General features: G+C 45.3%; 1 protein-coding gene across 1 annotated transcript in view; it reads right to left on the reverse strand.

Moving 5' to 3' along the window:
- ITPRID2 (ITPR interacting domain containing 2) overlaps positions 1-12,842 on the reverse strand; it is a 44,329-nt gene extending 31,487 nt beyond the window's left edge. The window contains exons 1-7 of the mRNA XM_069861004.1: positions 12,636-12,842; positions 12,505-12,553; positions 6,645-6,694; positions 5,742-5,798; positions 2,610-2,646; positions 1,216-1,314; positions 487-695 (exon numbers count right to left, since the gene is read on the reverse strand). Of these exons, the coding sequence (XP_069717105.1) occupies positions 487-695; positions 1,216-1,314; positions 2,610-2,646; positions 5,742-5,796 (400 nt within the window). The 5' untranslated portion in view covers positions 5,797-5,798; positions 6,645-6,694; positions 12,505-12,553; positions 12,636-12,842. The remainder of the gene's footprint in view (positions 1-486; positions 696-1,215; positions 1,315-2,609; positions 2,647-5,741; positions 5,799-6,644; positions 6,695-12,504; positions 12,554-12,635) is intronic.
- Positions 12,843-13,068: the final 226 nt, after the last annotated feature.

The raw sequence follows: 13,068 nt of genomic DNA on the forward strand, positions 1-13,068 counted from the left end.
AGAAACTCTCCTTACTGACCTAACAAAGGTCCTCTCCAAGCCAATAGAAATACTGGCCCAGATTGCAATAACTAAAGAAGTAGGTTGCTGCTGATAGCTTTCAAAAATCCCACCGAAATATTGAAGAACACACAAAACAAGATGGATATTTCTATTTGCCTCAGTGCTCTAAACCTTCAACAGAAACAAACTTATGAGCAAAAGACAAGAATGATACAAACCAGAAGGCAACATAGGTTACTGGATGCCTTTCATTGTCCTGTCCCTCTACAAACTCCTTCCCCTCACTCCAAATTGTTTAACACTGATGGCCAACTCTCGCCATATTCAGGGCCAGGCAAGAGTTCCATGATGGATTCGAATGGAATTTGGCCTTTGGGCTGTTAAGTGCATTTGCCAGAATATTAGATATACATCTTTCTTCTGAGGTTTTTTTTACACAGTCCAAAAACTTAAAAATAAACTTTGCTTCAAAAACATACTTACTTGTTAAAGCAAAATTTGGGTTTTCCACTTCCATGCGCTGTATTTGAGCATTCAAAAATACTTTGATATCTATCCCTCTGGCAAATGAGGATGAATTAAAAAATCTTGCTGGAATTTTTGAAGCAATATCTGGCTCATCTCTTCCAAACCCAAGGTTATAGAGCACTTCTTCAGGATCTTCCTCATAAAGCTCCAGCAGTTCAGAAACACTAAACATATGAAAAGATGTTTAATATCTACTTGTCTGTTTTTAAGACCTAGTCCCTTATGTCCAAATGATAATTCAGCCCAGTAATCAGGTAGGTCTATTGAACTTTTGACTCCTACAGCTCAGTGTACTTTAGGAAATAATCACGGAGATCTCTGCATCTGAAGCTTTGGTTCCCATCACCAGACACACTGGCTAAGGCACATCTCAGATCCTATCCTGTAATTTGTAAAGTAAGCCCCTACTCTGCAAAGCTCCAACTTTAAAATGTCATTAAGATTTCAGACATTTCTAATGCTTAGACGCATTTGTTAGTATTTACTGCAAACCACAACTGAAAACAAATAGCAATTTTTCAAGCAACCGAATAAAAATTCCGTTCTCGGCTACTAAATGCAACAATGCACATAAATCAAGCCAAGTCCATTTAACTGAGGAACAGAGGTAGCAAGTTTCGCCAGCAAAATACAGCCAAATTCCACTGAACTGTGCCACGACCTTCAAAGTATAGTATACTTTACCTTGACACAGTTGCACTGCTTTTTCCAGACCCCGTGGAGTTCATACTTCTCCCCCTCTGGTGGAACTGCAGCCTCCTCTCCTTTGCCAGAACACCATTGCTGTCAACACAAACAGAGAAGACCCCTGTGATAAACCTCTTTCATTCAGGAACTCAATTCCATACCTCAGAGGAGCGCTAAGCCTCCAGCGCTGCTGAATTTCTCTCTCAAGTGTTATCTGGTTTATATTAGCCATGTCACTTATTGAAATAAAATAACAAAAGCAAACCCTGGGACACCTCAGTAAAAATGTACATAGACGGTAAGAGTTTGAAGGCAAATGCAAGCTGAGAAAACAAATCCTTGATCTCCACTTGCTGCCCCACCCTCCCTGATCCCACCCTCCTCCAGCACGGAAACCCAGCCTCAGATGAGCCACCCTGCCCTGCCTTTCCTGTGCCACTGCCTCCTCTAGCACGACCACCTCTCTGCGCCAGGACCACCTCTCCATGCTTCAGCAACCATTTCCCCTTCCCCCCAGCTGCCACTCACCAAGCAGCACAAGGCTGCAAGCTGCCCAGGCAGTGGCCAAGGAAGCTGAAGAGGTTCCAGGCTGGAGGAAATGGAGCAAGACAAGCTCCAACTGAGACTGCTGGCAGTTTCTTTCCCAGTCCCAAACCATTTGCTCCTTGCAACTCGAGAACCTGCTTTAGCATTAGGTGGTGCCCTGGAGCTCAAATGTACTATTACTACCAGTCTCTCTGGAGACAAACCTTCCCAGGTTGAATTTTATCATATAAATCCTAACACACATAGAGCAAGAGAGCCATCGAGAAACCAAAGATGACATAGGATTCACTTAAAAGCACATTTATGGACCTGGCTTAGGAGTAGTGAGGATGCTACCCACATGGGCTGTGCCAGTATTTGCTTAAGTCTCAAAAGAGTTTTAGTTTCAGCACATTTTACTTAGACACTCTCCCTGTAAAGCAGGAACCTCGGCTCTCTCAAAGCCTTTCCTCCCCACCCCCCCTGCCACCGCCCCTTCCCAAAGGGCATACGTTCCAAAAGGCAAAACTAATTTTCCCTTGAAATTTCTGGACTGCTGAGGAATCATTGAGGCAAAGTAGGTAAATCACACCAAGTTACTTAGATTTGCCATTTCTGTGTTTTCCTCCTGCACTCCCAAAATCTACATCAGGTCTGCTGGAAGAATAAAAGTCTGCACATTTTTTCTGTATCTCCTAATGACTCTTCCTGTGTTATCTGGATCTTCTTCCCTCTCATGTGAGCAGACACGACCAGAAACGCTTTAGCTCCGAGGTAACCTCTATGATTTACACTGCTCCTCTCCTTCCCACCCTCCAGTATACATATTTCTATGAAGTAAACAAAAAAAAAAAAAAGATCTTTACCATGTTTCCATTTGTGCATCACTCCGTAGATGATTAGCTGCAGAGAAACAAAAAGTAGTTATGTACAGACCTGTTCAGAATTACACTTCCTGCAACCAGTATGAAGAAGCAGGCAGCATGTTTACCAATACTCCTGCATAAGCCAGATTTTTCTCTTCCTACATAAAGGTAATTGTCAAGGGTTTCCAGCATATGGCTGACATAAAGATGACCTGGTTTATTCAGGCTTTGTTTAAAATAAAATCTCATATGGGCACACATTTACACACTGTCATTAGTCATATTAACTTGATATTTAAGATGCAGTAAGCTAGTAATTGTTATATAAACCACTTATTGCTTTACAACTGGAAGACTCGATTACCAGCTGCAGGGCTGTTCCCGAGCAGGAAGGGGAGGAGGATGAGCAGGCATGTGAAGACTGCTCTGGTAGAAAAAGTAAAGAACTTGAGACAGCTGGCCCCACAAGCAGGTACTGAGACTGTATTTGTTAGTCTTTTCATCAGTACAGAGCATTCTCAAAGTGCGGCAGGGCCCCAGCTGCCAGAGCTCTGCAATCCACAGCGAGTCCAGAGAAGAGCAACAAAGCTGGTGAAGGGGCTGGAGAACAGGCCTTATGAGGAACGGCTGAGAGAGCTGGGGTTGTTTAGCCTGGAGGAGGCTGAGGGAAGACCTCATTGCTCTCTACAACTACCTGAAAGGAGGTTGTAGAGAGGAGGGTGCTGGCCTCTTCTCCCAAGTGACAGGGGACAGGACAAGAGGGAATGGCCTCAAGCTCCACCAGGGGAGGTTTAGGCTGGACATTAGGAAAAAGTTTTTCACAGAAAGGGTCATTGGGCACTGGAACAGGCTGCCCAGGGAGGTGGTTGATTCACCTTCCCTGGAGGTGTTTAAGGCATGGGTGGACAAGGTGCTAAGGGGCATGGTTTAGTGTTTGATAGGAATGGTTGGACTCGATGATCCGGTGGGTCTCTTCCAACCTGGTTATTCTATGATTCTATGAACAGCTAAGTGATGCCCCTGGTGCTGCTCGTCACATCTGGAGTCAAGAGGGCTCCACAGGGAGGTCAGCCACCAGATAACCAGCACCTGGTCACCAGCCTCCAATGGAGAATTCAGTGCTTTCTGCAGCCAGATCAGCCCCGCTCCAGACACGAGCACCCCATCATTCTTCTTGCAGAAAAACTGACACTCTGTCAAGCCATAGATTTAAGCCCCAGCCTTAAACTCTGCGTTCCCCAAAGAGATGACTCAACATTAACAAACTTGCTTCAAGAGACAGGCAAGGATCATGCATGCATACATTACAAAAACTCTCAGAATCAGCTATGAAAAGAGCAAAGTGATGCCAAACGTGCTGCCAGGAAAACCCTGCACATCAGCTTACTGTGCCAGCAGGGTACAGCCAGCAACTGAGAGCAAAACATGGAAGCCTCACAACCTCTCCTTTTAAGAGGCATCATGAAGAAAATTTAATGTATTTAAAACATAGGTGCCATAATTCCTTTTTTTTTTGTAATATTCTTGCCTAAACCTATGTATATGGATTAGCTGGTGACTAGTTTGAACAGCTAAACCATGGGTTTTAACAGCTCAGTAAGGGTCTGGGATTACAGGACCCAGCCCAATGCCCTGCATACCATTCAAACAGGGCTTTGGCTTGCATCTGGATTCAGGCAGCCATGGATGCACAAGGGCAGGCCATTCATATCAGCCTCAAAGGGGCTGTCTGTCCAGCAGGGCACACAGTGCTGCTCCAAGCAGCTCTGTTGTCCCATTGTTCTCAGATGGGAAGCAAAGCCTTGCAGAAAACCCGGCATCCTTACTCAGGAAAGGAACTAGTGATTCTAGTATTCAGACCTTAATTGTCTAAAAAGGCAGGGAAAAGACCTTCTATCTAAACTGTGCTAAAGGCTCATAAAAACCAGAAATCCTCAGGAATAAGAGGAAAAAAAACTGAAAAGGAAAAAAAAAAAAATCTACTGACTCTTGTATGCCTGGTCATATGCTCAGACCTTGGATTATCGTTACAAAGAAATGTTTCCTATGAAATCTTTGTACTGCAAGCAATCTAAAAGTGGAAAAGATTGTCAGAAAGAAAACGCAATCCTATTTAATCTGTTGCAGTAAGGAACTCATTTACTACTTCTCCACCATTATCAGATCAACTATTTTCCTTAAAAGTCTTGAATCTTTAAAAATTAAAGATAATTCCTTCTTTGAGGTCCCGTCCCACTACCTTGACACCACTGGCAAGACTGCCATGGAAAAAAAATGACTTTCTACTATACAAGTTCTGACACTTTGCAGAAGCTGTAGTTAAAAGAAAAGGCAAACCCACATTTTTTTTGAACACTGAAATCAGATATTTTCTTATATCCCCCATCCTGCAGGTAAAACCAGGATCCAGTTTGAGAGACCGGTTTTTGCTATTTTATTTCAGGATGCTGCTGTTAGAACAGGATCCACAGTGCTTCTGTTTGTTTGTTTACAGAAACCTCTAACCCATGATGAACAGAGAGGCTAAAAGTCTTTTTGTAACAAAGAAGTCCACCTTGAACAGCCGTATCTCCTTCCCCTTAAAAAAGTAAAGGGGAAGAATAGGCAAGTGGCTTGCAACAGCGATGTGTGTATCATGGCTGGTCCAAAATACTTACTCAGCTTCGGTGCTTTTAATTTTTAAAAGCACTTATCCCTTAATGGGTTTGCCTCTTGGCCAACAGAATTTCATTCCTCTTTCCAAAAGCCCACACATGCCACTCCCAAGGGACTCAGCAGGGCTGCCAAGAGTAACCCATGGACAAGAAGAGCAAGTAGGAGAAACCACTTTCTCACAGCCTCAGTGAGTGCTCCAGGCTGTGCTGCCACTGTGGGTATTGAAATAAGAAAGCAGAAGCTAATTCAGGCTGCCTCTGACCTTCAAGTTAGACCAGAATGCTTAACACCAGCAATAGTCGAATAACCTCAAAAAGCAAATTTTCCCATATGCTTCATACTGGTTCTCTAGACAGCATTATCAACTGCCTTTGACCAGAAGATAAAAGCTGTCTTTCAAAATAAAACTCAGAAGACTGAACATGAATTCCTTATTTTTTTTTGCCTGAAAAAGAGTCATAATCCTGTCGCACCCACCTTCGGCTCCCAGGGATAAGTCATCTTCAAAACTTCCTCCATTTCTCACCAGCATGCCTGAAAGCGTACAGTTAGCAGTTCAACTACTAGAATACTGCAGTGTTTTCTTTCCAAGAACTTAATGAAAGATATTAGCAAGACACTTCAGTTGATACAACGGGTTATAACTAGATTATATTTACAATCCCTGTATTTTTCATACACTAAAAAAACAGTAAGAAATAAGAAGTTGCATTTGAGATCACAGAAACGTTATTTTAAAAGGGAACAACTACAACACTACTTTAGTTTTGTGCTCAGAAACATCCCAAAGTCAACTTGCAGGTAAATTGCTAGTGGGAACCTGGAGGTACTACCCAACACATCTGTGCCTTCAACTGCTAACGTTATCTTTCCTCCAGACATCTTACCAGGGGGATCCAGAGCCTGAGTCCAGTTTACGCATTCCCCTCTCTCTCCCTGTACCAGATTAAGAGTTGAAGGAAAAACTTCAGGCACAGCAAGTAATTCTTCTGCACCCTGTCACTACCTGCACGTTCTTGCTGTACTTTGAACTTCTGTCCTCGGACCTGCTCAGATAGTAAAATTTTCAGGCGTGGCAACCAGAGCTATTAGAGGTAGAGACTACCTAATGCTCACCATCTCGGAGAGGAAACTACTCCTCATTCTGCACATTTTGGGTTGGTTTTTTTAGGGGTTACTACAGCCTCAAGAAAGCCTTACTCAGGATCTTTTCCTCCTTCTCCAGTTTGTCGAGCACTACTGCTTCACAGTGAGGATAATTCAGCAACATCAACTAGGCTGTGGTTTGTGCTGCTGCTAAAGAGCTGAGAGCTCTAGTGAGCATCCATGAAAGCACAGTTCCCAGCAAAAGAGATTTCAGTAGGTAAAGCCTTTCCTTACCCTTCAACAGAGGATTGCTTTGCTCATCCAGGGAGGCTCCCAGAGGCGTTCTGAAACCACAAAAGAAATGAATACTACTTTAAAAACTTGCTGTTTCATGTCCTTCCTTATAGTCTGTAACAATCTTGTGATAGCAGTTGTCCCTCCCTCCACCCCCAGAAAGCACAAACATCTGAGGACTGGCAATAACTTCCCAAACAATCCCCAGCCCTCTGAACAAACACATCTTGTAAGGAAAAACAACACAACAGGTTAATAATAACTGCAATGTTCAGACATCAGTCGGTGGTAAAGCTTTGGGGTCAGCAGCTCTCCCACTCTCTCTCTCAATCTCTCTCTCAAGGAAAACCATGGGTTTCTCAGTAGAACACACAGAAAAAAATGATCATGGGATTTTGAATAGACTAATTAAATCTCATTTAAATGACAAAACTGGCTGACATTTTCTTAATATTTAAAATCTCCTGTAGAGAGGGGTGAAAAGCTGCATTTGGTTGTCAGGAACAAGAAAGAAAAACCTTTAACAGCTATGTTAGCTGTCACTTGCCCATCCTGTACAGACTTCATGTGGACTCTTATTTGGACGAGCTCTGCTACTGCCACTCTTTGAAGGGCAATGGATCTGCTGAATCTCACACTGCCCCAAAGGAGCAGTAGCAACTGCACAAGTGACAGGTTCAGTCTCACTCTGCGTTCATGCTACAGTTGGTGACACTACCTGGTTGTTTCCACATCGTGTCTCTGAGAGATGTTTAACCAAAGTCCTGTCACTATTAACTAGTGCAGCACTAACTCTCAAAGCTCAAAACAAATTCAGAAATATAACACCCATAAAGAAGGGGAAAGCAGATGATTTATGTGCCTATATGTATGTTTCATTTGTTTTTTTTAATTAGACAAACACATAAACATGCCCAAGGACCAGAAAGTAAACAGTGCTCTTAAATATTATTTGTTCTGGTGCTACAGCCAAGTCAAGCAAGGAAAGTTTGCATCTGCTTTCTAACAGACCCTAAACCTCACAGCCTTATTTCCACCCCCCGTAAAGGTTTCACTCTTTCCACACATGGCCTGCTGAAAGGGAGCAAGCTCATTTTGATGTGTCTTTTCCAAAGCAAAGCAAAGCTTTGCTGCAGTGAGATGCCGAGGCAAACAGCCTGAGCATTCAGGTGTACGAGTATGTTTCGGGTGAGAGGACAGACTCTGTTGAAGTTCAGATCTCCTGCGTTTCTGCAGGTCTGTCCTGTCAGGGTTTGGAAAAAAAAAAAAAAAACCAAACAAAACCACCCCACACGGGTTGTATTGTCTAAACCTGTCACGCTACAACAAGCCTTATGTTCTGAGGTAATAACTATGCCAGCTGTTTACTCTCTGGCTTTGACTGGTGTGCTACCATCCTTGTCCCTCTCCCTTCCCAGTAGCCACTTCCACACTGCTATCTTTTTGATGCAGAAACTTGCTGCAGTGACTTGCACAGCCAAGGTCAGTGCCGCATGCACTGGCTGAGAATGGTAAAAGCAACTACCGAAGCTGGCATTTTCTTTCAGAAATTAGGACCATCACCTCTACAGCATGTTAGCAGGTATCAGAAAAGCAAACCTCTCAAAGCAGCCCTGCCGAACATCCACCTGCTGCCCTGCTTGCACTGCAGCACACATTCACAGCTGCCTTATACCCTCTATCTCCAAAAAACTTGCATTTAAGAATTAGAAACAACACCAGTTTAAACAAGGGACAAGTACCCACACCAAAATCCTCTTGGACCATAGCATGGACAGCTCTGCCTTTCTGTTCCAGGCTGATTTTTCACCGCATGGCCTACTAGCCAGCTTAACCAGCACTGTCTCAGAGCAGTTTCACACACAGGTTATGGCTGGGGGACCATTCCACTTGCTGGGCCCTTAGGACAAGGTCTCCTCACCAGAGGTGCATCACAGCAGGTCCCCAGCACAGCCCAACAGCCTTCACGTGGTGGCCAGGGAGAAGTGGTGCCAGGGAAGAAGGCAGCCTGAGCAAAGGGCAAGTAAGGTGGATTGTGCTTAGATCAAGGAACCCTGTGGTTTTCCATTTGTGTTTACACATTTTTTACTGTATTTTAATGTATATGGCAATAATTTACCTCAATATTGGTCTATAAAAGAACTGAATGAACTCTCTGTGCCCACATCGCCATGGGACATGGGTACTGAGCAGGTAAGAGGACCATGTGCATCCTCAAGTCTTCCTCATTCCAGAGGCTGGTTTGATCAGCTGTGAGTTGTGGTTGGGTGGTCTTCGTGAACAGAACAAAGATTTTGCACTGTACTGTAGAAGCATTTAAACCTCAACTTTTAAAGCCTTAATTGGGCAGGGGCCATGTTTATTTTAAACTTGAAGTAAAAAAATCTCTTCTCTCTGAGGCATTTCAAGAACTCACTTCCTGCATATCTACAGGACACGGCTCCTAAATACCTCCTGCATCCCCTGTATTACTAGCAGAGTTTAAATATACTGAACCAAAATACTATGTGCCACCACAGAGTTGACAAAAAATTTCTTCTCTTCTATCAGTATAATACAAACGCTTGCGTTTCCTGTCATAGCTTCACAAGAGTTAAAACTGAAACCATTGTTAACTTTGTTACTTCAAGAAGCCTTTTCAAAGTACCAAGGAAAGAGCAAAGGACACCTTTGCCAAAGACATGAGATACCCAAAACATGAATAAACCAGAAACTCTGGGTAACATCTGGCATTTCTTAAGCTGTTGGTTTTTTTTAAAAAAAGAAAAAAAACAAAACACAACAACAACAAAAAAAAACCAAAAACCAAAACATATGTCTACCAAGTTAAATAGCATGCAGTATTAGGAACCCTTCCCTCCTTTCCAAAGCAGATGGGAAACAGAGATGAGCCCCAAACCACTAACATGAATATCAAGGGACAGCCAGTAATTCTTGTTATCCATATTATAACACTGTCAATAATTTTGGAAACAAACAAAGGAACAAATCTTATAAGCAGATCTATTTATGCAGTGGGCTGAAAGTAAGTTTTTTGTGCTGCTGCCAACCCAAACCAGAAAATAAGATTTTAAAAGTGCCAGTTTTCTTCCGATGTACCTCTTACACAAGCTTATAGAAACTCAGACAAAATGGGAAAGACTGCTTTTAGAAAACACATAACAGAGAAAATACTTTATTTTAGTAACTGAATGCTCACTTGTAGTAATGGTTATATTTTTGCAACAGAGCTAACTTGTAAGAATGAGGTTACGCGATGCTCAGATGCTCGGTCTGCGTATGTTGCCCATACTTTGTAGTAATCAAAGCTCCATAGCAAAAACAGTGTTATTTAAACAATTAAGAAATTTCAGGGACAACAACAATCGTAAATTTCACAACTGTTGGTTTTAAGTGTTCTTTTTTTGAACAATACACTACAACATCTGTAAGGCTATTCTGTCTGTTACACTGTCCTCTTTTCCTACATAGTTATCAAGAGACAATCCTTTTGGGGTTCCTATATGCACAGCATAGAATTTCACACACTTTATAACAGTGCAAGTTGAATAACCATTTTACTGCACATACTAGCTACTGCTTGCATGCATACTAGATACAAAAAAATGAAACCACTCTGTGGTTTTAAAAGAAAAGGGACTGTGCACTGCTCCAGGCAGCTGGGACATGAACTATATATGCATGCACTCTACATGTTACAGAGGCTAACTCCAGGTCTGAATAGCTTGGTGTTAGTAATACTTTAAAAAATGCAATTCTTATTTTTCTGAGAAGAACATAAGATTCTTTTGAAAAAAGATTTACAGCAGTAAATAGCTACACTTCAAAAGACTTCTGTGGAAAGGCCACAACACGTTTCACAAACACGCATTAACTAAATTTGCATCTCCGTGTTAACAAAAGGGTAAACCTGTGCTTTATTTCCTTATGTGTAAAATATGGAAATAGAGTGTAAAATAAGATTCCCATATTTTGGGAATCAGCTGCCAGAGATGCAAACACATTCCAAAGAAGTGTTTGGTGCCAGTTTTAACAACAGATAGTTACCAGAGCATAGGAATAAAACTGCAAGCTTTGTGTTACTACTCAAGATTCATGACTGTCTATCAGATGTTCATGCCGATGGTTTGCAGTTTTGTGCTATTCCTTAAATTCTGTATGGTAACAGTAAGGATCACACAAAGCTCCAGACAGAAATCCTGCATATACGAAGAGAAGCAGTACTGCAGGATTAGGAAGACTTTCTACCTCAGGGGCCTATTCCCCTGCCACTTCACCATTTTTTTTTGCCCTCCCTGTACTCAAAAAGTACTTCTAATAAAGCACTGAATTCATACCACTTGTTTTTAAGGATATACTTTGCTAGACTAACAGGACACCAGATTTCAGGTAAAGTCAGAAAAATCTTCTCCCATTCTGGCATTCTGATGGCCTATTAGGTCTGAACATTGTGTTTTAGAGATTACAATACGATTTCAAGCCTCTGGCTTCCAACACCCTGTCCAGGGCACAGCCTGTAGATAACCAAAGTAAACTACACCGAGGACCCTGTCGCTATAAAGCGACCCACGCTTCAGTTATGGGAGTAATCTCAGCCACTTACTGGATCAAAAGATCACAAAGGCAAAACTAATCTCAGAGGTAAATTTTCATCTAAACGTAGAGAGAAGGAAACCAGAAATATCAAGTAGGGGAGGTCTTGCAATGTCATTGTTAACTACTGGAAAGCTAACTGTTAGCTTTCCCCCAACAACTCTGCCTCCAAGGGTTGCTAAGACTGAAAGGAGAAAAAGACAGGTCCAAAGCAGCTGCTACTGGATGTGGCATTTACACTTTTACGGCAATGAGGATGAAGACAAAGTAATGCCATCAGCTCATTTAAATCACTGAGGAAGTATTTTGCAATAGTTACAGAAACACAGAATATACATACCACGTCACAAAATAAGGATATGAGTCCATATGGCAGACTAGAAGAAATCCAGTTAGTCTAAATTGTGCCATCGCTCTTTAAGATCCCTAAGCACAGAGGCCATTGCCATGTAAGCTCTATTTCTTTCGAACTGCAGCAAAAACCAAGCACAGCAATAGGAGGCTTCAAGCTGCAGCCCCTAGGTGAGAAAAGGAGCAGCTTTGAAAATAACGCTGCTTTCCTTAGCGTAAACAGAGCTCCTCTGCAGCAGCTGCAAGTCTTCAGCCTCACTATGCGAGACACCCAAGGAGAAGAAAGGTGCTAAAAGCCAGCTCTCCTCTAGCCATACCTACACACTCCACCGCTCCCCGTGTGGCCCCACCTGAAGGCACAACCCGAGCAGCACTGGGGGGCAGGGAAGCCCGTGGCAGCAGCGATGGCAAACGCCGCTGCAGAGCGCACAGGTGCCCCTGCCAGCCCGCAGGAGAGAACGCCGGGAGCGCCTCTGCTACGGGGGAGCTGTGGGGTGGCAGGGGGACACGGGGCAGAGACGGGGTGAGGAGTGACGTGGGACAGAGACCCTGGAGTGAGAGGGGGGACACGACGGGGGGCAGAGACCCTAGAGGGTGAGGGGGGGGGGGGACACGACGGGTGGGCAGAGACCCTGGGGGGGGGGGGGGGGGGGGGACACGACGAGGGGCAGAGACCCTGGAGAGGGAGGGGGGGGACACGACGAGGGGCAGAGACCCTGGAGGCGGAGAGGGAAGGGGACACGACGCGGGGCAGAGACCCTGGAGGAAGAGACGGGGGACACGACGAGGGGCAGAGTCCCTGGAGGGGGAGAGGGAAAGGGACACGAAGAGGGGCAGAGACCCGGAGGAGGAGAAGGGGTCAGAGAGCAGGGGGACACACGGCTCCGCCCCCGCAGCCCCCACCAGGAGCACCCACCTGCAGTCCTTCAGCCATATCGCGATCTTCTCGTCGGGAACGCCGTGGCCTTAGGGAGAGAGCGGGAGAGAGAAGCGGACAGTGAGCGGCAGCCCGGCAGGGGCGCTCCCCGCGGCCACCCGGGCACCGACCTGCTCCTGCGGGCAGCGGCAGCTCCGCGCCGGCGGGGTCCGGGTCCTCCTCGTCCTCCTCCTCCTCTTCCTCCTCCTCCTCGCCGCGGGCCAGCGGCGCCGCGAACTCCTCGGCTTCCGACGCCTGCCAGGAGTCCCTGCTCCTGGCCCAGGCCCTCCTCCTCTGGGTGGCCGCCTGCCGCTCCTCCGCCGCCGCCGGGGGCTGCTCCATCGGGGCTTCGCGCCGGGACCGCCCGCCTGCGGGGCGGCACCGGGAGCCGGGCTGCTCGCCGCCGGCCGGAGCGGGAGGGCTGGGCTCCCCGCGCCCGCTCCTCGGCGCCCGCAGCGGGAGGGCAGCGGCCTCAGCCCCGCGCTCCCATCGCGCGCGGCGGCGGCTCCGACTTCCTCGTTCCGCCGCGGAGAAAACCCCGCGGCCACGTGACGGCGGCGGAGC

Source organism: Phaenicophaeus curvirostris, chromosome 7 (assembly GCF_032191515.1).
Source record: "Phaenicophaeus curvirostris isolate KB17595 chromosome 7, BPBGC_Pcur_1.0, whole genome shotgun sequence".
NCBI lineage: Eukaryota > Metazoa > Chordata > Aves > Cuculiformes > Cuculidae > Phaenicophaeus > Phaenicophaeus curvirostris.